This window comes from Oncorhynchus keta, chromosome 34 (genome assembly GCF_023373465.1).
Source record: "Oncorhynchus keta strain PuntledgeMale-10-30-2019 chromosome 34, Oket_V2, whole genome shotgun sequence".
Taxonomy (NCBI): Eukaryota; Metazoa; Chordata; class Actinopteri; order Salmoniformes; family Salmonidae; genus Oncorhynchus; species Oncorhynchus keta.
The window spans coordinates 22,991,473-23,019,216 of NC_068454.1; the positions used below are offsets into that span (position 1 = coordinate 22,991,473).

The following is a 27,744-nucleotide window of genomic DNA, read 5'->3' on the forward strand; positions in this document are numbered from 1 at the left end:
ATTTTCAAAGCTAGTCACAGTTAATCAATATCCAATGACATTACACTATTGTGTCTTCAAACTCCTTCTTGGACTACTTGTGATACATGGCATATTTGCACCTTTCAATATAAGCCATACGGTATAATTCAAACTATGTTGGTATTATTTCTGCTTTACAGAATGCTCACAGTGAGTTGTATAACAAACAATAATGCTGTGTGCTGTTTCTGCAGTTCAGCTTGGTGCAGTTCTATCAGTAACACACTGTGTTTACCCTCAGTACACACAGACCAATAGAGAGAGAGAGACTGTTACCCAACACTACAGTACACAGAGTGAGATGAGGCAGAGCGAGAGAGAGACTGTTACCCAACACTACAGTACACAGAGTGAGATGAGGCAGAGAGAGAGAGAGACTGTTACCCAACACTACAGTACACAGAGTCAGATGAGGCAGAGAGAGAGAGACTGTTACCCAACACTACAGTACACAGAGTGAGATGAGGCAGAGCGAGAGAGAGACTGTTACCCAACACTACAGTACACAGAGTGAGATGAGGCAGAGAGAGAGAGAGACTGTTACCCAACACTACAGTACACAGAGTGAGATAGAGCAGAGTGGCAGAGCGGGCCAGCTATCTAGCTATTTATACTGTTGATACTGTGCTGCAGTAGTGTTTTGAAGAGCTCATGTTTCAATTGTTTAACAGACCTGCTATTTATACTGTTGCTACTTCCCTTCCTTCTCAGCACTCCTGCTGTTCAGCTGAACACCTCAGAGAGGAGAGGAGCGGAATATAGAGGAGAGTAGCGGATAGGAGAGGAGCTTAGAGTAGCGGATAGGAGAGGAGCTTAGAGTAGAGGAGAGGAGAGGAGCTTAGAGTAGAGGAGAGGAGCTTAGAGTAGAGGAGTGGAGAGGAGCTTAGAGTAGCGGATAGGAGAGGAGCTTAGAGTAGCGGATAGGAGAGGAGCTTAGAGTAGAGGAGAGGAGAGGAGCTTAGAGTACAGGAGAGGAGCTTAGAGTAGAGGAGTGGAGAGTAGCTTAGAGGAGCGGATAGGAGAGGAGCTTAGAGTAGTGTAGAGGAGAGGAGCTTAGAGTAGAGGAGTGGAGAGGAGCTTAGAGTAGAGGAGAGGAGCTTAGAGTAGAGGAGTGGAGAAGAGCTTAGAGTAGAGGAGAGGAGCTTAGAGTAGAGGAGAGGAGCTTAGAGTAGTGTAGAGGAGAGGAGCTTAGAGTAGTGTAGAGGAGAGGAGCTTAGAGTAGAGGAGAGGAGCTTAGAGTAGTGTAGAGGAGAGGAGCTTAGTGTAGTGTAGAGGAGAGGAGCTTAAGAGTAGAGGAGAGGAGCTTAGAGTCGTGTAGAGGAGAGGAGCTTTTAGGGTAGAGGAGATGAGCTTAGAGTCGTGTAGAGGAGTTTAGAGTAGAGGAGAGGATCTTAGAGTAGAGGAGAGGAGCTTAGAGTTGTGTAGAGGAAATGAGCTTAGAGTAGAGTAGTGTAGAGGGGCTTAGAGTCGTGTAGAGGAGAAGAGCTTAGAGTAGTGTAGAGGAGATGAGCTTAGAGGAGAGGAGAGGAGCTTAGAGTAGAGTAGTGTAGAGGAGCTTAGAGTCGTGTAGAGGAGAGGAGCTTAGAGTAGTGTAGAGGAGAGGAGCTTAGAGTAGAGTAGTGTAGAGGAGCTTAGAGTCGTGTAGAGTAGAGGAGCTTAGAGTAGAGTAGTGTAGAGGATCTTAGAGTAGTGTAGAGGAGAGGAGCTTAGAGTAGTGTGGAGGAGCTTAGAGTAGAGGAGAGGAGATTAGAGTAGTGTAGAGGAGATTAGAGTAGTGTAGAGGAGTTTAGAGTAGAGGAGAGGATATTAGAGTAGAATAGTGGAGATTAGAGTAGTGTAGAGGAGTTTAGAGTAGAGGAGAGGAGAGGCACTTAGAGTAGAGTAGAGGAGAGGAGCTTAGAGTAGTGTAGAGGAGCTTAGAGTAGTGTAGAGGAGATGAGCTTAGAGTAGTGTAGAGGAGAGGAGCTTAGAGTAGTGTAGAGTAGAGGAGTTTAGAGTAGTGTAGAGAAGCTTAAAGTAGAGTAGAGGAGCTTAGAGTAGTGTAGAGGAGCTTAGAGTAATGTATAGGATCTTAGAGTAGAGGAGAGGAGATTAGAGTAAAGTATAGTAGAGGAGCTTAGAGTAGTGTAGAGGAGCTTAAAGTATCAAATCAAATCAAATCAAATGTATTTATATAGCCCTTCGTACATCAGCTGATATCTCAAAGTGCTGTACAGAAACCCAGCCTAAAACCCCAAACAGCAAACAATGCAGGTGTAAAAGCACGGTGGCTAGGAAAAACTCCCTAGAAAGGCCAAAACCTAGGAAGAAACCTAGAGAGGAACCGGGCTATGTGGGGTGGCCAGTCCTCTTCTGGCTGTGCCGGGTAGAGATTATAACAGAACATGACCAAGATGTTCAAATGTTCATAAATGACCAGCATGGTCGAATAATAATAAGGCAGAACAGTTGAAACTGGAGCAGCAGCAGTCAGGTGGAATGGGGACAGCAAGGAGCCATCATGTCAGGTAGTCCTGGGGCACGGTCCTAGGGCTCAGGTCCTCCGAGAGAGAGAAAGAAAGAAAGAATTAGAGAGAGCATATGTGGGGTGGCCAGTCCTCTTCTGGCTGTGCCGGGTGGAGATTATAACAGAACGTGGCCAAGATGTTCAAATGTTCATAAATGACCAGCATGGTTGAATAATAGTAAGGCAGAACAGTTGAAACTGGAGCAGGAGCATGGCCAGGTGGACTGGGGACAGCAAGGAGTCCTCATGTCAGGTAGTCCTGGGGCATGGTCCTAGGGCTCAGGTCCTCCGAGAGAGAGAAAGAAAGAGAGAAGGAGAGAATTAGAGAACGCACACTTAGATTCACACAGGACACCGAATAGGACAGGAGAAGTACTCCAGATATAACAAACTGACCCTAGCCCCCCGACACATAAACTACTGCAGCATAAATACTGGAGGCTGAGACAGGAGGGGTCAGGAGACACTGTGGCCCCATCCGAGGACACCCCCGGACAGGGCCAAACAGGAAGGATATAACCCCACCCACTTTGCCAAAGCACAGCCCCCACACCACTAGAGGGATATCTTCAACCACCAACTTACCATCCTGAGACAAGGCCGAGTATAGCCCACAAAGATCTCCGCCACGGTACAACCCAAGGGGGGGCAACCCAGACAGGCCGACCACAACAGTGAATCAACCCACCCAGGTGACGCACCCCCAGGGACGGCACGAGAGAGCCCCAGCAAGCCAGTGACTCAGCCCCCGTAACAGGGTTAGAGGCAGAGAATCCCAGTGGAAAGAGGGGAACCGGCCAGGCAGAGACAGCAAGGGCGGTTCGTTGCTCCAGAGCCTTTCCGTTCACCTTCCCACTCCTGGGCCAGACTACACTCAATCATATGACCCACTGAAGAGATGAGTCTTCAGTAAAGACTTAAAGGTTGAGACCGAGTTTGCGTCTCTGACATGGGTAGGCAGACCGTTCCATAAAAATGGAGCTCTATAGGAGAAAGCCCTGCCTCCAGCTGTTTGCTTAGAAATTCTAGGGACAATTAGGAGGCCTGCGTCTTGTGACCGTAGCGTACGTGTAGGTATGTACGGCAGGACCAAATCAGAGAGGTAGGTAGGAGCAAGCCCATGTAATGCTTTGTAGGTTAGCAGTAAAACCTTGAAATCAGCCCTTGCTTTGACAGGAAGCCAGTGTAGAGAGGCTAGCACTGGAGTAATATGATCAAATTTTTTGGTTCTAGTCAGGATTCTAGCAGCCGTATTTAGCACTAACTGAAGTTTATTTAGTGCTTTATCCGGGTAGCCGGAAAATAGAGCATTGCAGTAGTCTAACCTAGAAGTGACAAAAGCATGGATTAATTTTTCTGCATCATTTTTGGACAGAAAGTTTCTGATTTTTGCAATGTTACGTAGATGGAAAAAAGCTGTCCTCAGAATGGTCTTGATATGTTCTTCAAAAGAGAGATCAGGGTCCAGAGTAACGCCGAGGTCCTTCACAGTTTTATTTGAGACGACTGTACAACCATTAAGATTAATTGTCAGATTCAACAGAAGATCTCTTTGTTTCTTGGGACCTAGAACAAGCATCTCTGTTTTGTCCGAGTTTAATAGTAGAAAGTTTGCAGAAGTAAAGTATAGTAGAGGAGATTAGAGTAGTGTAGAGGAGAGGAGCTTAGAGTAGTGGAGAGGAGCTTAGAGTAGAGGAGATGAGATTAGAGTAGTGCAGAGGAGATTAGAGTAGTGTAGAGGAGATGAGCTTAGAGTAGAGGAGAGGAGATTAGAGTAGTGTGGAGGAGCTTAGAGTAGAGGAGAGGAGATTAGAGTAGTGTAGAGGAGATTAGAGTAGTGTAGAGGAGATGAGCTTAGAGTAGAGGAGAGGAGCTTAGAGTAGAGTAGTGTAGAGGATCTTAGAGTAGTGTAGAGGAGAGGAGCTTAGAGTAGTGTAGAGGAGCTTAGAGTAGAGGAGAGGAGATTAGAGTAGAATAGTGGAGAGATTAGAGTAGTGTAGAGGAGTTTAGAGTAGAGGAGAGGAGAGGAGAGGCACTTAGAGTAGAGTAGAGGAGATGAGCTTAGAGTAGTGTAGAGGAGAGGAGCTTAGAGTAGTGTAGAGTAGAGGAGTTTAGAGTAGTGTAGAGAAGCTTAAAGTAGAGTAGAGGAGTTTAGAGTAGTGTAGAGGAGTAATGTATAGGAACTTAGAGTAGAGGAGAGGAGATTAGAGTAGAATAGTGGAGATTAGAGTAGTGGAGAGGAGTTTAGAGTAGAGGAGAGGAGAGGAGAGGCACTTAGAGTAGAGTAGAGGAGAGGAGCTTAGAGTAGTGGAGAGGAGTTTAGAGTAGAGGAGAGGAGAGGAGCTTAGAGTAAAGTATAGTAGAGGAGCTTAGAGTAGTGTAGAGGAGCTTAAAGTAAAGTATAGTAGAGGAGATTAGAGTAGAGTAGAGGAGATGACCTTAGAGTAGTGTAGAGGAGTTTAGAGTAGAGTAGAGGAGAGGAGAGGCACTTAAAGTAGAGTAGAGGAGAGGAGCTTAGAGTAGTGGAGAGGAGTTTAGAGTAGAGGAGAGGAGAGGAGTTTAGAGTAAAGTATAGTAGAGGAGCTTTAGAGTAGTGTAGAGGAGAGGGGAGTAGCGGATAGGAGAGGGGAGTAGCGGAGTAGTGTAGAGGAGAGTAGTGTAGAGGAGAGGAGCTTAGAGTAGAGTAGAGAAGCTTATAGTAGTGTAGAGTAGAGGAGGTTAGAGTAGAGGAGATTACCTTAGAGTAGTGTAGAGGAGTTTAGAGTAGAGTAGAGTAGAGTAGAGTAGAGTAGAGTAGAGTAGAGGAGAGGAGAGGAGAGGAGAGGAGAGGAGAGGAGAGGAGAGGAGAGGAGAGGAGAGAAGCTTAGAGTAGTGTATATAAGCTTAGAGTAGAGGAGAGGAGCTTAGAGTAAAGTAGAGGAGATGACCTTAGAGTAGTGTACAGGAGCTTAGAGTAGAGTAGAGGAGAGGAGCTTAGAGTAGAGTAGAGAAGCTTAGAGTAGTGTAGAGGAGAGGGGAGTAGCGGATAGGAGAGGAGCTTAGAGTAGAGGAGCGTAGAGGAGAAGCGAGGACTGTGGAGGAGAAGAGAGTAACGGAGAGGAGAGTAGAGGAGCTTAGAGTAGTGTAGAGGAGAGGAGAAGAGAGTAGAGGAGAGGAGAAGAGAGTAGAGGAGAGTAGTGTAGAGGAGCTTAGAGTAGAGGAGCTTAGAGTAGAAGAGAGCAGAGGAGAGGAGAGCAGAGGGGAGAGCAGAGGGAGGAGAGGAGAGGGAGAGGAGAGGGAGAGGAGCTTAGAGTAGTGTAGAGGAGAGGAGAAGAGAGTAGAGGAGGAGGAGAAGAGAGTAGAGGAGAGTAGTGTAGAGGAGCTTAGAGTAGAGGAGCTTAGAGTAGAAGAGAGCAGAGGAGAGGGAGAGGAGAGGGAGGAGGAGAGGGAGGAGAGGAGAGGAGAGGAGAGAGGAGAGGAGAGGAGAGGAGGAGAGGAGAGGAGAGGAGAGGAGAGGAGAGGAGGGAGGGTCAGGGAACCATCAGGGGTTTTTCTCTCTTTCATTCCTCTAGGTGAGGAATCCTGTTGTGAATAACAGCTATTTCCTAATAAATACAATTTGTCCTTTAATTCCACATGTAGCAGCTGACAGAATCACACCCTAATTCACCTCATCACAGTATTAGGCCTTTCTTTCTTTCTTTCCTTCTTTCATCTCTCTCTCTCTCTCTCTCTCTCTCTCTCTCTCTCTCTCTCTCTCTCTCTCTCTCTCACTCCTTATCACAGCACCAGCTCAGGGCAGTGTGTGTTTGTGCCTGTCTGTCTGTCTGTCTGTCTGTCTGTCTCTCTCTCTCATCACCAGCTCAGGGCAGTGTGTGTTTGTGCGTGTCTGTCTGTCTCTCATCACCAGCTCAGGGCAGTGTGTGTTTGTGCATGTCTGTCTGTCTGTCTGTCTGTCTGTCTGTCTGTCTGTCTGTCTGTCTGTCTGTCTGTCTGTCTGTCTGTCTGTCTGTCTGTCTGTCTGTCTGCCTGTCTGTCTGTCTGTCTGTCTGTCTGTCTGTCTGTCTCTCTCTCTCATCACCAGCTCAGGGCAGTGTGTGTTTGTGCGTGTCTGTCTGTCTGTCTGTCTGTCTGTCTGTCTGTCTGTCTGTCTGTCTGTCTGTCTCTCTCTCTCTCTCTCTCTCTCTCTCTCTCTCTCTCTCTCTCTCTCTTTCTCTCACTCTCATCACCAGCTCAGGGCAGTGTGTGTTTGTGCGTGTCTGTCTGTCTGTCTGTCTGTCTGTCTGTCTGTCTGTCTGTCTGTCTGTCTGTCTGTCTGTCTGTCTCTCATCACCAGCTCAGGGCAGTGTGTGTTTGTGCGTGTCTGTCTGTCTCTGTCTCTCTCTCATCACCAGCTCAGGGCAGTGTGTGTTTGTGCGTGTCTGTCTGTCTCTGTCTCTCTCTCATCACCAGCTCAGGGCAGTGTGTGTGTGTGTGTGTGTGTGTTTGTATGTGTGTGTGTGTATGTGCGTGTCTGTTCTCCAATAAAGCTCTTAAGCATTAGTGGGGTGGAGATGGACATAAATTGTCAGTGAAGAAATAGTTCTATTCTTCTCATTAATTACTGGAGAGAAAGAGAGGAGGAAAGGAGGAGGATGTTGAAAGAGAAGAGAGGAGGAGGTAAATGAGTATTGATTGTAACAGGGCCAGTTCAGAGCTGGTTTAACTGTCCTTCATACAGATCATTGGCTTTCCAGATTACTATTAGAGAGAAACAAGGGGATCGGGATGTCACTACGACCCTATTAAAGACACACACAGATCAGGAAGTTGACCCTATTAACGACTGGGGATTCTGGTGTCAGCCAGGGCATGCAGTCTACCATGACAGGAGCTGGAGGAGAGGTTAGGAAAGCCACACACATTGTCACGAGCAACAGGGTAGTCCATGATCCAGCTCAACTTTTACTCAGATAAAGAGAGAATAAATAGTTGTCATCTGGCCTCCCTCCTTTTATCGTTCCCTCTCTCCCCTCCCTTGGTTGTTCATTTTGTAGTATGACTGATGTTGTTAATGACCTGTTAACTGCGGCAGGCTGGCTCTCTGGGCTCAGCAGATGATCTAGAGCTGGCATCTGCTGGGATATACAGTCAGCGTACTGTTACAGTATACACACTTTACGCTGAGAGAAGACTTCTACTGTTAGTCTAAGCAGACTTAACACTTACATTATCAGTCCAACTGTTACAGTCTACACTCTTGGAGGAAAAGGTGCTATCTCGAACCTAAAATGGTTCAGATTTTTTAATAGCTATTTTTGGTTCCAGGTAGAACCCTTTTGGTTCCAGGTACTGTAGAATCCTTTCCACAGAGGGTTCCACATGGAACCCAAGAGGGTACTACATGGAACCAAAAAGGGTTCTCCTTTGGGGACAGCTAAAGATGATGGATATACTGACTAGATACATGTCTCTCTGCCTTAACAATGGGAGTCGTTGTCCACAAAGCGGCACGTCAGGCTGTCTAGCTCCCGTCTATCCTTTCTTTGGATTGGTGGATGCATCTCATTATTGTAATCCTTTTTATGATAAGTATAATTTAGATCATGTCAGCATGCTTTGTGCCCAACCCGCCAAAGGAGTCGCTACAGCATGATGGGACAAGGACGTCCCTGCCGGTCAAACTCTCCCCTAACCCAGACAACGCTGGGCCAATATTGCACCGCCCCATGGGTCTCCAGGTCACGGCCGGCTGCAACAGAGCCTGGACACGAACCATCTCTAGTGGCACAGTTAGGACTGCGATGCAGTGCCTTAGACCACTGCGCCATTTAGGAGAATTAAAAACAATTTTGATCCCAATGTGCAAACTGTCCAAACAGATTAGAAAGAACGATGGATCATTTTTAATATGCTTTTGGACGATAAACATATCTATATGGTCCAAATGATAATGATCCATACTTCTTTCAAAATGATAGATTAATCTATCGAGGTCACAAGCAACACGACTATTATTATGGTGGGAGATTATAGTACAGTAAGTACCCCAATGGATCATAAAGGAAATCACACCAGAAACTATCACCCTCATGCACTTAGGGAAATGATGAATATCGTGGATACTAGTGGATATACAGGGCATTCAGAAAGTATTCAGGCCCTTGACTTTTTCCGCATTTTGTTATGTTATAGCCTTGTTCAAAAATGTATAAATTAAATGTTTTTTCTCATCAATACTTGATAATGACAAAGTGAAAACAGGTTTTTGGATTTGTTTGCAAGTAAAAAAATGCTTTATTTTTCATAAGTATTCAGACCCTTTGCTATGAGACTCAAAATTGAGCTCAGGTGCATCCTGTTTCCATTGATCATCCTTGAGACGTCTCTACAACTTGATTGGAGTCCACCTGTGGTAAATTCAATTGATTGGACATGATTTGGAATTGTACGTAAAGCTCCGACACAGGATTGAGTTGAGGCACAAATCTGGGGAAGGGTGCAAAAAAATTCTGCAGCATTGAAGGTACACAATGGCCAAAAATAATTCTTAAATGGAAGAAGTTTGGAACCACCAACACTCTTCCTAGAGCTGGCTGCCTGGCCAAAATGAGCAATCGGTGGATAAGGGCCTTGGTCAGGGAGGTGACCAAAAACCCGATGGTCACTCTGACAGAGCTCCAGAGTACCTCTATGGAGATGGGAGAACCTTCCAGAAGGACAACCATCTCTGCAGCACTCCACCAATAAGGACTTTATGGTAGAGTGGCCAGATGGAAGCCACTCCTCAGTAAAAGGCACATGACAACCTGCTTGGAGTTTGCCAAAAGCGCCTAAAGGACTCCCAGACCATGAGAAACAAGATTTTCTGGTCTGATGAACCAAGATTGAACTCTTTGGACTGAATGCCAAGTGTCACGTCTGGAGAACACCTGGCACCATCCCTATGGTGAAGCATGGTGGTGGCAGCATCATGCTGGGGGTTGTTTTTCAGCGGCAGTGACTGGGAGACTAGTCCGGATGGAGGAAAAAATGAACGGATCCAAGATAATCCATCCACCTGACAGGTGTGGCATATCAATAAGCTGATTGGTTCAGGGGGGATGAGGACAGTTTTACTATTCATGGAAGAAAATAAAATGCTGTCCTTTCAGTAATGGAAAGAGGAATAGGACCAATGGAGAAATGCAGACAGTAAGCTAAACGCTATGGAAAGATTAAGGGGAAAACGGTAGGGAACAAAAAAGCAGGCAGAAGGGAAAAGAAAGTACAGGACTGCACTCTAAAAGTCGAAGAAATTTAGTGGGTAATCATTAACTCCTTAGGTGAGTTGAACTATAGAACACACACACAGGCCAGACTAATCTGATAAAGACCTGAGGGCTCCTCTCTCCATGCTGTGTCTAGGTGGTTGAACACAGAGGTCAAAGCCTATTGGACGAACACAATATACTCATTAACCCTCGCTGATAGAGTTTAGCCAATCATAACCCTGGCTAATTGCCTTTATCCAATCATAAACCCCACAATTAGCATCAGGATGTTTGGCCCCACAGGGACATGACCTCTGTCAGAGCACCAGGGTTACCGTGTTTACGCCACGGGTCCAAAACTGTCCATAGACTACCCACCATGCAGTGGGGTTGACTTCGGCTGGTAATGAGGTTAGAGGCTCCAGAGATGCAGGCTGTGTTTGGTTTGGTTCAGAAGACTGTTGTGGGAGGTGCCCTTGCCTAAGGGAGAGTCAAACACAAACAGACTGTATACTGTACACACACACAAACACACACTAAACACTCTCGGAATGTCACATTGGTCTTAATGATTACCTTAGGTCCCACTGGAACCTACATCATGTATGAATAAAGTCCATTCCCTCTCTCAGCTCCCTAGAGCAACACAGAACCCCTCATAAGCAAATATAATTGACGGCAGAGATTGGTTTGGTGTGTGTGTGTGTATGTGTGTGTCCTCCAAAAAGGTTATCGCTCTCCATATTCCCTCCTGGGGTAGAATCTAAAGCATCATTATGTCAGGGTAGCAACAAAACAATCAGACATATTGACGTGTCCTTGTTGTTTTTCTCAAACACGTTTTCATCAACCACCTTGGTCTTCCTTCTTCCATCCCTTCCTCTCTCTCCCACTGCTCTCTTCTTCCCCCTCTTTCTCTCTCTCCTTCTCCCTCTCCTCATTCCCTCAGTAACCTAACGTTTTTACATTGTTTAAGCCTGGTACAGTATAGCATCAATACAGAAGTCATTGATTTTCTAAAGTGTTAATGGAGGCCTTGGGGCAAGGCAAGCTCATTAAAACCATACACGGGTCAAACTGCTGTAATGAGACAACATTCCTTTACTGGGAGCTTAACTACACTAGACTGGAAAATCCATCCATCGCTCCCACTAATTGACCGGTGATTCTAATGGGTTTCCAATCTTCCTCCTCCGACACAAACAGAGAGAGAGAGAGAGAGAGAGAGAGAGAGAGAGAGAGAGAGAGAGAGAGAGAGAGAGAGAGAGAGAGAGAGAGAGAGAGAGAGTGTGTGTACTGTGGATTTTGAAAGCTGTATAATTTGTCACATGCGCTGAATACAACAGGTATAGACTTTACCGTGAAATGCTTGCTTATGAATCAAATCAAATTTTATATGTCACATTCTTCGTAAACAACAAGTGTAGACTAACAGTGAAATGCTTACTTACGGGCCGGGCCCTTCCCAACAATACAAAGAGGAAAATGTAGAAAAGTAACGATAACTTCGCTATTCACTGGGTACCAATACTGAGTCGATATGCAGGAGAATGAGGTAATTGAGGTAGATATGTACATATAGGTAGGGGTAGAGTGACTAGGCAACAGGAATGTAGCAGTAGCAGCAGCTTATGTGATGAGTCAAAAGAGTTTGTGCAAAGAGGGTCAATGCGGATAGTCTGGGTAGCTATTTAGTTATGGGATTCGTGGAAAAATACACTCATTCCTATAATTAATACATATGTGAGAACAATATTTTTTGTGAACAAATGTTTAATTTTATCATATAATAAGGTTGGTAGCAACATGTGAAAATCGTTGTAGTTATCTGTTGCAGCTCAAATCGACTACAAAACCCACAACTCAATGCAACGCTCTCTCTATCGGCTGGTTGGCTAGCTAATGTAGCTACACACAATAATACAAAAGTCAATATCAGCATGTGAAGTAGCTAGTTAGCTGTCAAATCGCCTAAACAAGCTGCACTATCAATTTAGGAATCTACATTCTCACCATGTTCAACCTGCAGATCGATGTGCCTTGCAGAGTGGAGTCTGATGTTCTCAACGACACCCTGGACTGAAGAGGCAGACAAATAGGAGAAAACTCTGTTCAATTACACATTTCTCCAGGTAGAAATGTTAAATAAAATATGATCAATGGTTCATTCAAGAGAAGACAACCTCCTGCGTTATGACATCGACCTAGTATTGAAATCTTCATGTATGATCAGCATTTTCGTCATCTAAAAGTCGTATTACTATTGACTTCCACTGTAGTTTGAAGTGTCTTTTTCGCAATGCTATGTTTTACCGGCCAAATTTCTGCCTTCTTGAGCGGCAATAGCTCAGATACATGTGAAAACATGAAATTACCCCGGGAATCGATAGAACATTGCTCAGAGATGCACAAAAACAATATAACATTCAAAATGGGTGAATATTTTCTGTTTAGTAGTATTATGGCTTGGGGCTAGAAGCTGTTCAGGGTCCTGTTGGTTTTAGACTTGGTGCATCTGTACTGCTCGCCATAGGGTAGTAGAGAGAACATCCCGTGTGGCTCGTAACGCCAGGGTTGTTGGTTCAAGTCCCACCAGTAAAGGGATAAAAAATAAGTATGAAATGTTTGAACTCACTACTGTAAGTTGCTCTGGATAAGAGTGTCTGCTAAATTACTAAACATTTAACAGTCTATGACTTGGGTGGCTGGAGTCTTAGACACATTTTAAGGCCTTCCTCTGAAACCGCCGGGTACAGATCAAATCAAATCTAATTTTATTGGTCATATACACATATTTAGCAGATGTTATTGCGTTTGTAGCGAAATGCTTGTGTTCCTAGCTCCAACAGTGCAGTAGCATCTAACAATTTACAACAATACACACAAATCTAAAAGTAAAAGAATGGAATTAAGAAATATATAAATATTATGATGAGCACTGTCGGAGTGGCAATGACTAAAATACAGTATATACATATGAGATGAGTAAAGCAGAATGTCAACTTTATTTAAACATTATTAAAGTGACTAGTTTTCCATGATTAAAGTGGCCAGTGATTCCAAGTTTATGTACAGTACCAGTCAAAAGTTAGGACACTCTTACTCATAACACATATGGAATCATGTAGTAACCAAAAAGGAATCAAAATATATTTTCTATTTGAGATTCTTCAAAGTGGCCACCCTTTCACACTCTTGGCATTCTCTCAACCAGCTTCATGAGTTAGTCACCTGGAATGCATTTCAATTAACAGGTGTGCCTTGTTAAAAGTACATTTGTTAAATGTATTTCCTTCTTAATGCATTTGAGCCAATCAGTTGTGTTGTGACAAGGTAGGGGTGGTATATTGAAGATAGCCCTATTTGGTAAAAGACCAAGTCCATATTTTGGCAAGAACAGTTCAAATAAACAAAGAGAAATTACAGTTCATCATTAATTTAAGACATGAAGGTCAAGAACTTTGACATTTCAATAACGTTTAAAGTTTCTTCAAGTGCCGTCGCAAAAACCATCAAGTGCTATGATGAGACTGGCTCTCATTATGACCCAGAGTTACCTCTGCTGAAGAGGATAAGTTCATTAGAGTTACCAGCCTCAGAAATTGCAGCCCAAATAATTGATTCACAGAGCTCAAGTAACAGACATCTCAACATCAACTGTTCAGAGGAGACTGCGTGAATCAGGCCTTCATGGTCAAATTGCTGCAAAAAAAAGAAACACGAGCAATGGACATTAGACCGGTGGAAATCTCTCCTTTGGTTTGATGAGTCCAAATTTGAGATTTGTGCTTCCAACTGCCATATCTTTGTGATCTCCGCATGTGTAGTTCCCACTTTGAAGCATGGAAGTGATGTGATAGTGTGGGAGTGCTTTGCTGGTGACACTGTCAGTGATTTATTTAGAATTCAAGGCACACTGAACCAGCATGGCTACCATTGCATTCTGCAGCGATACGCCATCCTATCTGGTTTGGGCTTAGTGGGACTATCATTTGCTTTTCAACAGGACAATGACCCAACACATCTCCAGGCTTTTAAGGGCTATTTGACCAAGAAGGAGTGATTGTAGTTCTGGATCAGATGACCTGGCCTCCACAATCACCCAACTTCTACCCAATTGAGATGGTTTGTGATGAGTTGGACCGCAGAGTGAAAGAAAAGCAGCCAACCAGTGCTTAGCATATGTGGGAACTCCTTCAAGACTGTTGGAAAAGCATTCCAGGTGAAGCTGATTGGGAGAATGCCAAGAGTGTGCAAAGCTGTCATCAAGGCAAAGGGTGTCTGACTACTTTGAAGAATCAAAAATATATTTTGATTTGTTTAACACCTTTTGGTTACTACATGATTCCATATGTGTTGTTTCATAGTTTTGAAGTCCTCGCTATTATTCTACAATGTATAAAAGTCAAATTAAATAAACACCTTTGAATGAGTAGGTGTGTCCAAACTTTTGGCTGGTCCTGTATATAGGGAAGCAGCCTCTAAGGTGCAGGGTTACATAACCGGGTGGACGCCGGCTAGTGATGGCTATTTTACTGTCTGATTGCCTTGAGATAGAAGCTTTTTTTTAGTCTCTCGGTCCCAGCTTTGATGCACCTGTACTGACCTTGCCTTCTGGATGATAGTGGGGTGAACAGGCAGTGGCTCAGGTGGTTGATGTCCTTCATTTTATTTTTGGCCTTCCTGTGACATCGGGTGCTGTATGTGTCTTGGAGGGCAGGTAGCTTCAAATCAAATCAAACTGTATTTGGCGCATGTGGCAAATACAACAAGTGTAGACTTTGACGCGTCATAGTTTGTAGCATCCGCGCCATAGTTTGCCCCTGGTGATGCGTTGTGCAGACCTCACTACCCTCTGGAGAGCCCTGCGGTTGCGGATGGTGCAGTTGCCGTACCAGGCAGTGATTCAGCCCAACAGGATGCTCTCAATAGTGCATCTGTAGAAGTTTCTGAGGGTTTTAGGGGCCTAGCCAAATGTCTTCAGCCTCCTGAGGTTGAAGAGGCGCTGTTGTGCCTTCTTCACCACGCTGTCTGTGTGGGTGGACCATTTCAGATCGTCAGTGATGCGTACGCCGAGGAACTTGAAACTTTCCACCTTCTCCACTGCGGTCCTGAATCCCAGCGCATATCTCAGTCTATATGAGCAAAACAGTCTTGTAGCCTCACGTCTGCTTCATCGGACCTCTTCCATATTGTGCCCGTAACTGGTTCTTCCTGTTTGAGCTTTTGTTTGTAAACAGGAAGCAGGAGGATAAAGTCGCGGTCTGATTTGCCGAAGGGAGAGTGGGCTTTGTATGTGTTTCTTTGTGTAGAATAAAAGTGGTATAGTGTTTTAGCTCCCCTCGTGGCACAGGAGACGTGTTTGTAGAAGTGAGTGAGGAATCTATATTCCTTAAAGAAATTAGATAAATTCTTCTCTCTTCAATTCCACCTTCATTTTGAAAACATGTTCAGAGCTGCTTTGCACATAAATTTCAATATACATTTTCAATAAACAAAATGTTGGCTTCATCCCATCACAAAAACAAATGTAGTGCATGAGGAAGGATAAGAGGATTTTGCCCTATGTCTTGTGTGAATTAGAATGAATATCCTGGAAGCTACTATACATTAGGTGCTATATTGAGAACTAACATATTATGTTAGTTGTTTCTTCTCAGGGTTGCTTTCTATGTTGTATCTGCCAACTCTGTTGGCCACCGTACCCTGCCATGAGCATAACCGTGTGCTCCAGCTTAACTCTTCTAAACAAATGTGTTGTGTGTGTTACATGGTGCTCTGCAGCAGTAGAAGTGTGATTGTAATCATGCAGGCTGGGGAGATTGTATTTATGCTGTGTTTATTGTTCCCTATCAGATGCCAATATGCTAGCAGCAGATGCTGGCCCCCTGACTGAGCTAGACGCTACAGCAGTTAAACTCTGGTCGCTGTGTGTGTGTGCGTGTGTGCGTGTGTGTGTGTGTGTGTGTGTGTGTGTGTGTGTGTGTGTGTGTGTGTGTGTGTGTGTGTGTGTGTGTGTGTGTGTGTGTGTGTGTGTGTGTGTGTGTGTGTGTGTGTGTGTGTGTGTGTGTGCGTGTGTGCGTGCGTGCGTGCGTGCGTGCGTGCGTGTGTGTGTCACTTATAGCAAAACTAAACTACTTTGGGCAGAGTCATTTGCTCACTTAGATTTTATTTATCTACAGATTTGTGGGTGATAACACCCCATTGAGATAAATCAGCTAATATACAAGGGACAACAATAACACACACACAGACACACCAAGCAAACAGCAACAATGTGAGATGTAATATCTAATAATACTGTGAAATAATAATTGTCATCTGTATGTATGTGTTACTGTGGGTGTTATGAGAAGTGATATTATTTTGAGAGAGAGGAGAGAGAGACAAAATGCCCTTTCGGCTGACTCATTATGCTAAATAAATCGGCTAATTTCAATCAGCCATGATATTATGTTGTTGTTCCATTTTAACTATCATTTGGCACGATTTACTCACATTTAAAAGGTTATTATGTTCCTCATTATTATGAACAAACCAAGCATTGAAATAGATCAGGAGGCAGAATTAGCTTCAGCTCACAAAACTAAACTGCCTGCTGGAAATGCCACTGTGTCATGAAGTTGATATTACTATAGTAAACATCCACCAGTCAAGTTACTGATGGGGCTGAAATAAATGTAGGAGTTTTAAGCATTAAGCACATTAAAATGGAGACAGGAAGCAGGAAGGGACGAAAGAGAGAGGGAAGGGGTAGGGATGAGGGAGGCTCCAAGCTGGCCTGAGCTCTCCTTATCAGCCCTGTGGCAGTGGGTCTCTCAGCACTACTCCAGCCCTGCCTAACACAGCATATACCACAGCTGCAGCCCTGCATTCTACACACCAACCCCATACAGTCCAGCCATAAACCTCTGCTCAGCCCTGCAAGCCCCAGGACCAGACAGCACCACCTTCACTTGACCTCCAGTCAGCCTCCAGTCAGCCCAGGGCCTGAATCCTGTAGAGGAGCAGGAAGGAGATGGAGAGGGCTTCCCTCTCACAGAGAAGACCAGCAGGGTTTAGGATTAAGATTAAGCCTTTCTGTAGGCTTTGTTGATAACTATAGTTATTATTATACATTATCTGGCCTTTCTGAGTTTGTTGTGTTGCTTGACTCAACCTTCATTTATTTTTCCAAATGAATGTGAGGTCAGTTATAGACAGACGCGTTAACCAAATGAATGTGAGGTCAGTTATAGACAGACTCGTTAACCAAATGAATGTGAGGTCAGTTATAGACAGACTCGTTAACCAAATGAATGTGAGGTCAGTTATAGACAGACTCGTTAACCAAATGAATGTGAGGTCAGTTATAGACAGACTCGTTAACCAAATGAATGTGAGGTCAGTTATAGACAGACTCGTTAACCAAATGAATGTGAGGTCAGTTATAGACAGACTCGTTAACCAAATTAATGTGAGGTCAGTTATAGACAGACTCGTTAACCAAATGAATGTGAGGTCAGTTATAAACAGACTCGTTAACCAAATGAATGTAAAGTCAGTAAAGTGGTTTGGTATTTGATTTCCTTTCTTCCATCATCATCTTCACGTGACTGTAGAGCACCATTTCTCCTCCATTCAAACTTTCCCATTGCGTTTGTTTAGACCTACTCTCCTAACCACTAGAAACATGTTGAGTGGTGTACAGCATTTGTAGCCACTAATGTCTAGTTGATTAGGCCTACCTTTTGGACTATTTTGGACTATTTTGATTGATGTTGATTGGCTATTGAAGAATGTTAGGACAGGGACTCATGTCCTGTACCTATTGGACATCATCATGCTGCCGTCATCTATCACCTCCCTTGGCCATGAGACACGGTACCCTGGTACAAACCCAAATAGAACATGTTCAACATCTATTTTGAAGGGTTTTAATAATACCGGTATGTATGTAGATAAGTCTTAGCCAACTCTTTACCGCGTTGAGTTAATGAGATATTAATTAGTGAGAGGCTGATATCACCTGTTGACTGCTGTAGTAAAGCCCTGGGCCAATATTTACACAGAACTAATGTAGTCAGCACACGGCTAATATGATTTAAATAAACACAGCTAACTAACCGCTCCTCCGTGGTAGACCTGCTGTCACTGAAGGATCCATAGATGACAGTAAAACCCTTAGCACTGTAACTGTGGTCTAAATAATTATGGTAGATTATATATATTTTCTATTAATTTATAGATGATTGAGCATGGATGCTCCAGGCTTTTACTGGGAAAGCAAAGCCTTTCATGTGAAATGATGAAACATATTCATTATGCTTAAGCATATAATCAGAAGCTAGTGTCAGCCTTCCATCTCTAATGAGATTAAATGTTAGTAGTTGAACCCGTGACCTCTAACGATCTCTCCAATCGGCCCCTCCAGGTCCCTTTATGGTGGGCGTGCTGAAGAAGGACTGGGCATCTCAGAACAGCATTGCCCTGTCGTGGCTGGAGCCAGAACAGACCTCCCTCCTGGTGGTCGACTATGAGGTCAAGTACTACGAAAAGGAACATGAGGAGTTGAGCTACTCATCGACGCGGACCAAAGCCCCCAGTGTGGTCATCACAGGGTTAAAGCCCTCCACCTGCTACGTCTTCAGCCTGAGAACACGCACCTCCTCTGGACACAGCGCCTACAGCCCCAAATGCGAGTATGAGACCACGGATGACAGTAAGTACCTCTTAACTCCCTCTGTGTCTGTTTCATGACACATAACACTTAACCCTTGACCCCAAACACTTAACCCTAGATGTAATCAATTAAAACAGCAATACATGAACCCGTCAATGTGCTGGTGATGTTGGTTGTATTTCTATTGACTTTTAGAGAGGCTTTAATTTCCTCCCTCACAGTGATCATGCTGAATTCTAACAGAGCCAGACGTGTGTTTGTTTTTCTGTCCTGATGACAGTTCTTGTCAGGGTTCTCACTGTAATTTGACTGTGCCAGGTCTTCTATATATTTTAGCAGACGTATTTTAGAAGAGGTGCTAGAACTCAAGCAGTAGAAATATGTACCGGTCAGCGCCGGCCCACTCTAACTGCTGATCTGGTCTCTTGACCTCTCCTCTTTTCTCCCTGTCCTCTCATCTATCCAGCTGAAGAGCTTTCTTTATCTAGTGGATCAGATAGTCCGGGCCTGACTTTGTTCTGCCCTTTTATCTAGGAGAAAATACCCTCCTCTCCCTCCCCTTTCCTGCACTCTCTTCCCTCTTTCACCTTTATCCCTCGCTTCCTGCTTTTACCTTGTCTCTCCCTACCTGCTCTGCCTCTCCTTCCATCTCTACCCATCCCTTACATCTTCCCTCTCCTCCCTATATACGGTCATTACAGCCCTTTAGATTCCCCAATTTCAGACACATACACACACGCTCACCTCGGTCCCATTAGTGCAGCATTAATCAGGCCCGTCTGGTTACTTAAGGCTTCAGAGTGTGTGTTAAACAGTATGTGAATCCTTAGTTAGGAGAACGGTCCTGTAAAGTCATCTACCCCTCAGATCAGCTGTTCCTCTCTTCACGTCTGACTGGCAATTACCTCTGTCTAGACCCATCCCCAGCTACACACACATACATTCTCACACACATACACACATGCTCCGACCCTCATACAACCACGCGTAGACACACACTTTCAACTATATTCCCTCCGAAAGTCACATACAAACACGCACACACACGCTCACAGCTCTCTCTCTCCCTCTCTCTCCCTCTCTCTCTCTCCCTCTCTCTCTCTCTCTCTCTCTCTCTCTCTCTCTCTCTCTCTCTCTCTCTCTCTCTCTCTCCCTCTCTCTCCCTCTCTCTCCCTCTCTCTCCCTCTCTCTCCCTCTCTCCCCCTCTCTCTCTCCCTCTCTCTCTCTCTCTCTCCCTCTCTCTCTCTCCCTCTCTCTCTCTCTCTCTCTCTCTCATATTTGGGTCTGCTTTGGGGGCCACACATCCTGATCTCCAATTCATATTCATTAAGTTTGAAATATTGTAGAAATAAGTTTGCTAATAGCCATCATCTTTCAATTATTATGTGGGATTTGTTAGTCCTGTAAAGAGACGGAGAGAAGGGAAAATCATGAATATCAAATGGGGCCAATTTAGGCAAATGATCAGAGACTAAATCACAATTTCTTGAATGATTAATATTAATTAAATGTCACCAAGCATGTAAATTATTCCTTCTAAAAGATGGTTGTTTTTCAGACAAAGAGTTCAACAATCTCTCCATATTGAATTCAAGTCAGTTAATACTAACAATGTATATTATTACTAATAAAAGTGATTTTTGTTGGAACCGATTCACGGAACAGAACCAAAATCCAAAAAATATATATATATTTTGAGGAACAGAACCAGAACCGAGAACGAAAGTGATCTATACTGTTCCGGAACAGAACCGTTATTTTAAAAGCATGGGAACCAGTTAATAAAATTATTTTACTTTCCAGACTTTTTTTTCCACTCCCACAAAAAAACTTAACAAAGCACCTATGTAAAGCCCTCACTGTCACTCAGAAACTTATTTCAGTGTCTGCCTGTCTGTGAACTGAAAATATTTGCCAGTGTGTGTAGGATATCTGCCCCTCCCCTCCCTCCAGAGCATGCATAGTCTACTGCAGCTACTGACATTATAGGTGTGATTCAGAAATTAGGGAGAGAGATTTTTAAGTAGAGAAGAATGGATTAACTTTTTCAAGCCTTAAATTAAGGATACTATAGTTATCAGGTTTCACATTCGATTCATTAACTACAAAAAGGTAAGATGTGTTTTTTCTTTACTTCTGGTGCCGCTCTGCACACTCAAGCTTGTTAGCTAGCTAGCTTGTTAACTAGCTGTGGTCTAGCTCTCATTATGTGTTATGTAATGGAACTCAGAGTCATGGTCAAGGGCTAGCTCTGGTCTAACATTAGTTAAGCCAAATTTAAAGAAGTTCCTTACATAGAAACCACTCCAAGGTATAATAATCTTGGCCTAATTCAGATAATGCATGTCATAACAACAAGATGCCCAGCGGATCATGCCCAGTGCTCTCCTCACCTGAAAGTTTTCAGCCGCATCTCACACCTTGTCTGTCACCTTGTCTGTCCAATGCATGTACATAGCTTTCCCGCTCCAAAGCAAGCTGCTCTGTTCATTAGTAAAGTAATTTAACGTTGAGCGAAATATAAAAAATGATTAACATCAAAGGGTTAGAAAGAAACAATATAAACCATTACTTTTTTTTGGTGCGAACTAGTTCAAAACTTTATTTTTCTGGTCAGAACAGTGAAACGAAAATGATAAAATATTGGTTCTGTTCAGAATTAAATGCTTTTAGAAAAATAAAAATAAATAGTTGTGTAATTAAATTGTCTTTGGCCTCCTGGGTGGCGCAGTGGTCTAAGGCACTGCATCGCAGTGCCAGCTGTGCAACCAGAGACTCTGGGTTCGAGCCCAGGCTCTGTCACGACCGGGAGGTCCATGGGGTGACACACAATTGGCCTAGCGTTGTCCGGGTTAGGGAGGGTTTGGCCGGTATGGATATTCTTGTCTCATTGCGCACTAGTGATTCCTGTGGCGGGCCGGGCGCAGTGCACGCTGACCAGGTTGCTAGGTGCACAGTGTTTCCTCCGACACATTGGTGGGGTTGGATGAGCGCTGTGTTAAGAAGCAGTGCGGCTTGGTTGGGTTGTATTTTGGAGGACGCATGGCTCTTGACCTTCGTCTCTCCCGAGCCCGTACGGGAGTTGTAGCGATGAGACAAGATAGTAACTACTAACAATTGGATACCACGAAATTGGGGAGAAAAAGGGGGTACAATTATTATTATTTTTAAATAAAAAATTGTCTTGCAAAAACATTTCTGACTTAATCATATGAATGTATATAGTCTTTGTGATGTCACCTCTCTACAAGGGATATGGCTGTATGTGTACACTCAAGCAATACTGCCGGAGGCTAAGCTGAGTGCCTGGATACAGCCCTTAGCCGTGGTATATATTTTGTTATACCCGTGCATTCAGTCAATCAGTATTCAGGGCTCCAACCACCCAATTTATAATTTATAATATACCACAGATTTCAGCCGATTCACATCCAGAACGCAAACTACCCAGTTTAGAATTGTAAATCACCAATCAATATACAATCAATTAATTTGTCCCCTCCCTGTAGCATCGGACATGGCTTCAGACCAGGGACAAGTGTTGGTGATCGTCACGGCAGCCGTGGGTGGCTTCACTCTCCTCATCATCCTCACCCTCTTCTTCCTCATCACCGGACGGTAAGATGAATACACACACACACACACACACACACACACACACACACACACACACACACACACACACACACACACACACACACACACACACACACACACAGATTTCCTGTGGACTTGGGAGATGTCCCAAGGGACTAATAGGTCATCAGACAACAGCCAGCACCACAGACAACAACCAGCACCGCAGACAACAACCAGCACCACAGACAACAACCAGCTTCACAGACAACAACCAGCACCACAGACAACAACCAGCACCACAAACAACAGTCAGCACCACAGACAGGACTGAATAAGAATTCAGCACCATGGACAGCACTAAATGTGGACAGCTCCCTCTTTACTGAGAGACCTACATACAGTAATACAACTGTATTGGGCATTGCACACAGAAAAGTACAACAGTTATAAAAGTACTTAAAGAACAGTTAAAAGTAGGATGTTTCGGTGTGTGATGAAACCTTTGAGATGACCTTTCAATCTGTGTAGGTGTGAGCCTCTCTCTCTCTCTCTCTGTTCTATCTGTTCTGAAAAGCTTGTATGTGGAGAGAACTGAGACACTGTGAACAGAGACGTAGCTTCAAACAAGAACCAGTAAAGAGCAGAACTGTGCATGTTCCTGTCCCTCTATCCTCATGTAAACAGGGCCTTCGGAAAGTGTTCAGACCCCCTGACTTTTTCCACATTTTGTTACATTACAGCCTTATTCTCAAACAAAATGTTTTAATCCTCAGTAATCTACACACAACACCCCATAATGACAAAGTGAAAAACTGTTTTTTAGACATTTTTGCACATTTAAACAAAAAATACAAAACAGAAATACCTTATTTACATAAGTATTCAGACCCTTTGCTATAAGACTCGAAATTGAGCTCATGTGCATCCTGTTTCCATTGATCACCCTTGAGATATTTCTCCAACTTGATTGGAGTCCACCTGTGGTAAATTCAATTGATTGGCCATGATTTGGAAAGGCACACACCTGTCTATATAAGGTCCCACAGTTGACAGTGCATGTCAGAGCAAAAACCAAGCCATGAGGTCGAAGGAATTGTTTGTAGAGCTCTGAGACAGAATTCTATTGAGGCACAGATCTGGGGAAGGGTATCAAAACAATTCTGCAGCATTGAAGCTCCACCATCAAACTGAGCAATCGGGGGAGAAGGGCCTTGTTCAGGGAGGTGACCAAGAACCCGATGGTCACTCTGGCAGAGCTCTAGAGTTCCTCTGTGGAGATAGGAGAATCTTCCAGAAGTACAACCATCTTTGCAGCACTCCACCAATCAGGCCTTTATGGTAAAGTAGCCAGACGTAAGACACATAACAGCCCTCTTGGAGTCCCACCTGAAGACTCTCAGACCATGAGAAACAAGATTGTTTGGTCTGATGAACCAAGATTGAACACTATGGCCTGAATGCCAAGCGTCACGTCTGGTGGGAACCTGGCACCATCCCTACGGTGAAGCATGTGGGTGGCAGCATCATGCTGTGGTGATGTTTTTCAGTGGTAGTGACTGGGAGACTAGTCAGGATTGAGATAAAGATGAATGGAGCAAAGTACAGAGATCCTTGATGAAAACCTGTTGCAGAGTGCTCAGGACCTTAGACTGGGACGAAGGTTCACCTTCCAACAGGACAACGACCATAACCACACAGCCAAGACAACGCAGGAGTTGCTTCGGGACAAGTCTCTGAATGTCCTTGAGTGGCCCAGCCAGAGACCGGACTTGAACATCTCTGGAGAGCCCTGACAATAGCTGTGCAGCAGCGCTCCCCTGACCTGACAAATCTTGAGAGGATCTGCAAAGAAGAATAGGAGAAACTCCAAATACAGGTGTGCCAAGCTGGAAGACTCAAGGCTGTAATGGCTGCCAAAGGTGATTCAACAAAGTACTGAGTAAAGGGTCTGAATACTTTAGTGGGGCAAAAAAGTATTTAGTCAACCACCAATTGTGCAAGTTCTCCCACTTAAAAAGATGAGAGAGGCCTGTAATTTTCATCATAGGTACACTTCAACTATGACAGACAAAATTAGAAAAAAAATCCAGAAAATCACATTGTAGGATTTTTAATGAATTTATTTGCAAATTATGGTGGAAAATAAGTATTTGGTCAAAAACAAAAGTTTATCTCAATACTTTGTTTTATACCCTTTGTTGGCAATGACGGAGGTCAAACGTTTTCTGTAAGTCTTCACAAGGTTTTCACACACTATTGCTGGTATTTTGGCCCATTCTTCCATGCAGATCTCCTCTAGTGATGTTTTGGGGCTGTTGCTGGACAACACGGACTTTCAACTCCCTCCAAAGATTTTCTATGGGGTTGAGATCTGGAGACTGGTTAGGCCACTGCAGGACCTTGAAATGCTTGTTACGAAGCCACTCCTTCGTTGCCCGGGCGGTGTGTTTGGGATAATTGTCATGCTGAAAGACCCAGCCACGTTTCATCTTCAATGCCCTTGCTGGTGGAAGGAGGTTTTCACTCAAAATCTCACGATACATGGCCCCATTCATTCTTTCCTTTACACGGATCAGTCATCCTGGTCCCTTTGCAGAAAAACAGTCCCAAAGCATGATGTTTCCACCCCCATGCTTCACAGTAGGTATGGTGTTCTTTGAATGCAACTCAGCATTCTTTGTCCTCCAAACACGACGAGTTGAGTTTTTACCAAAAAGTTTTATTTTGGTTTCATCTGACCATATGACATTCTCCCAATGGCGGCGTAGTGTGTTACTGATGGTAGGCTTTGTTACTTTGGTCCCAGCTCTCTGCAGGTCATTCACTAGGTCCCCCCGTGTGGTTCTGGGATTTTTGCTCACCGTTCTTGTGATCATTTTGACCCCACGGGGTGAGATCTTGCGTGGAGCCCCAGATCGAGGGAGATTATCAGTGCTCTTGTATGTCTTCCATTTCCTAATAATTGCTCCCACAGTTGATTTCTTCAAACCAAGCTGCTTACCTATTGCAGATGCAGTCTTTCCAGTCTGGTGCAGGTCTACAATTTTGTTTCTGGTGTCCTGTGACAGCTCTTTGGTCTTGGCCATAGTGGAGTTTGGAGTGTGACTGTTTGAGGTTGTGGACAGGTGTCTTTTATACTGATAACAAGTTCAAACAGGTGCCAGTAATACAGGTAATGAGTGGAGGACAGGGGAGCCTCTTAAAGAAGAAGTTACAGGTCTGTGAGAGCCAGAAATCTTGCTTGTTTGTAGGTGACCAAATACTTATTTTCCACCATAATTTGCAAATAAATTCATTAAAAAACCCTACAATGTGATTTTCTGAAGATTTTTTTTCTAATTTCGTCTGTCATAGTTGAAGTGTACCTATGATGAAAATTACAGGCCTCTCTCATCTTTTTAAGTGGGAGAACTTGCACAATTGGTGGCTGACTAAATACTTTTTTGCCCCACTGTATGTAAATATGATATTTCAGGTTTTTAAAAATAAATTAGCAAACATTTCTAAAAACCTGTTTTTGCTTTGTCATTATGTGGTATTGTGTGTAGATTGGTGAGGGGGGATGATGATTGAATACATTTTTGCACAAGGCTGTAACCTAACAAAAATGTATTAAATAGTTGTTTCCCCTCATCAATTGAATGTGGTAAAAAGTCAAGGGGTCTGAATACTTTCCAAAGGCACTGTAGATCTGTGTATGTATATGTGACCATCTGGCCTGTGTAGGAGTGGGTTTATCTCTGTACTTTACAGCCTTCATACAGCCTACTCTAAACACACACTGCTGCTCTCCACTTCATCTTCAGGGTTATCTTTCTCTTTCAACACTCTCCTTTCCCGCCTCTCTCGTCTTTTTCCTCTCATCCTCTCATCCCTCTCTCCTCCGCTCATCATCTCCAGCACCACCCCAGCATCAACATATGTGAAAATGTCACGTTTGTTGGTTTTGTAGTGAAAAATACGGAGGAAGATAAGAGGTCCTTCTGTAGCACAGTTGGTAGAGCATGGTGCTTGTAACGCCAGGGTAGTGGGTTCGATTCCCGGGACCACCCATATGTAGAATGTATGCACACATGACTGTAAGTCGCTTTGGATAAAAGCGTCTGCTAAATGGCATATATTATTATTATTATTATAAGAGTTTCCAATGACATCATCGGTGTGCATCCTGTGATTTTAACCAATTATGAGTTGGCATTGGCTACTAACTAATTATGATTTTTTACTACAAAACATTGGAACACGCCCTTTTCACATACTCTATGTTGATGTGGTGCTGGAGAGGATGAATATGAAATTTCACTTTCAGCATGTAGTAATGACTCAGTGGATATTAGGGGAGAGAGGATGTTGAATTACATTGACTTTTAGATTAAAGGCAGGATTTGATATCGAGAGGTGGGTAGGTGTGCTTGTGTGTTCCTGAATATCCTCGTAAAGCCTCAGAGCCGCAACACTATCCTTTACCCTGCTTTCTGAGGACACCTTTAAGAGCGGGCCTCTGTCTTTTTGTGTGTGTGTGTATTCAGCCTTTGTGTGCGTATTCAGCCTTTGTGTGTCTGTGTGTGCCTTCTTTTCAGCAGCAAGACATGAAAGCCAGTGAGTCAGTGATAGAGTGGTGCTGGACTGGTCTGATGAAGGACAGGATTGTAGCTTTAATCAACACACTGACCCCATCACTGGAGGGCTACTGGCATTACACAAATCCTCCTCTCCTGTTCTCTCATCTTGTCTGTTCTCGTCCTACTCTGCTCCTCTTCTATCTTCTCCTCCTCTTCTCCCTATAACCCTCTCCCTCTCTTCTGCTCCTCTATCTTCGTTGCTATCTCTTCTCTGTCAGTGTCCAGGCCTCAGACCTCACACAGCAGGATCCCAACCTGGCAACCCACTGATATCCAGCGCTCTGATAGCCTCTCTGATCTGGCTAACTGGAAACCACAGTCACTCACAAACACACACACACACACATACACACACACACACACCAACATGCAGGCTTGTGCACTCCCACACTGACCCCTCCCCGCTCAGTAATGAGTGTGCTGATTGCTTTGGCCTCTGACTCATCCCAATCAGCGTCATTTAAACCTTCTTAATGTCAGACTCATGGACAATGGAGAACTTTCACTTTTCAACTTTAAAAAATTGGCTAACCAAGCCCCTGACCCTCTCCTCCCCTCTACTCCCCTCTCCTCCTCTCTACTCCTCTCTCCTCCTATCTCCTCCCCTCTACTCCCCTCTCCTCTCCTCTCTCCTCCCCTTTCCTCCTCTCTCCTCCTCTCTCCTCCCCTCTCCTCCTATCTCCTCCTCTCTCCTCCCCTCTCCTCCTCTCCTCCTCTCTCCTCCCCTCTCCTCCTCTCTCTGCTCCTCATCCAGGTGAAATCTGTCAGTTCCTATCTGTCACTCTGCCAACACCAGCTGACAAGCTGTCTCTCACTAATACCACACACACACACACACCTCAGCCTCATTAGTGTGTGTGTGTGTGTGTGTGTGTGTGTGTGTGTGTGTGTGTGTGTGTGTGTGTGTGTGTGTGTGTGTGTGTGTGTGTGTGTGTGTGTGTGTGTGTGTGTGTGTGTGTGTGTGTGTGTGTGTGTGTGTGTGTGTGTGTGTGTGTGTGTGTGTGTGTGTGTGTGTGTGTGTGTGTGTATTTGTCTCACTATCTGTTTATCTCTTCTCTTTTATGGAGCTCTCAGACTGGTGCCAGCACTGACTTCCTCTTCTGTCTCTATCACTTTCTAGTTCTCCCCTACTCGGCCGAGGGG

General features: G+C 44.2%; 1 protein-coding gene across 1 annotated transcript in view; it reads left to right on the top strand.

Annotated features, from left to right (window-relative positions):
- The window catches only part of LOC118366834 (ephrin type-A receptor 6-like), a 298,784-nt gene that overhangs the window by 252,911 nt on the left and 18,129 nt on the right, over window positions 1-27,744 (top strand). The window contains exons 8-9 of the mRNA XM_052493450.1: window positions 18,152-18,439; window positions 21,910-22,018. Of these exons, the coding sequence (XP_052349410.1) occupies window positions 18,152-18,439; window positions 21,910-22,018 (397 nt within the window). The remainder of the gene's footprint in view (window positions 1-18,151; window positions 18,440-21,909; window positions 22,019-27,744) is intronic.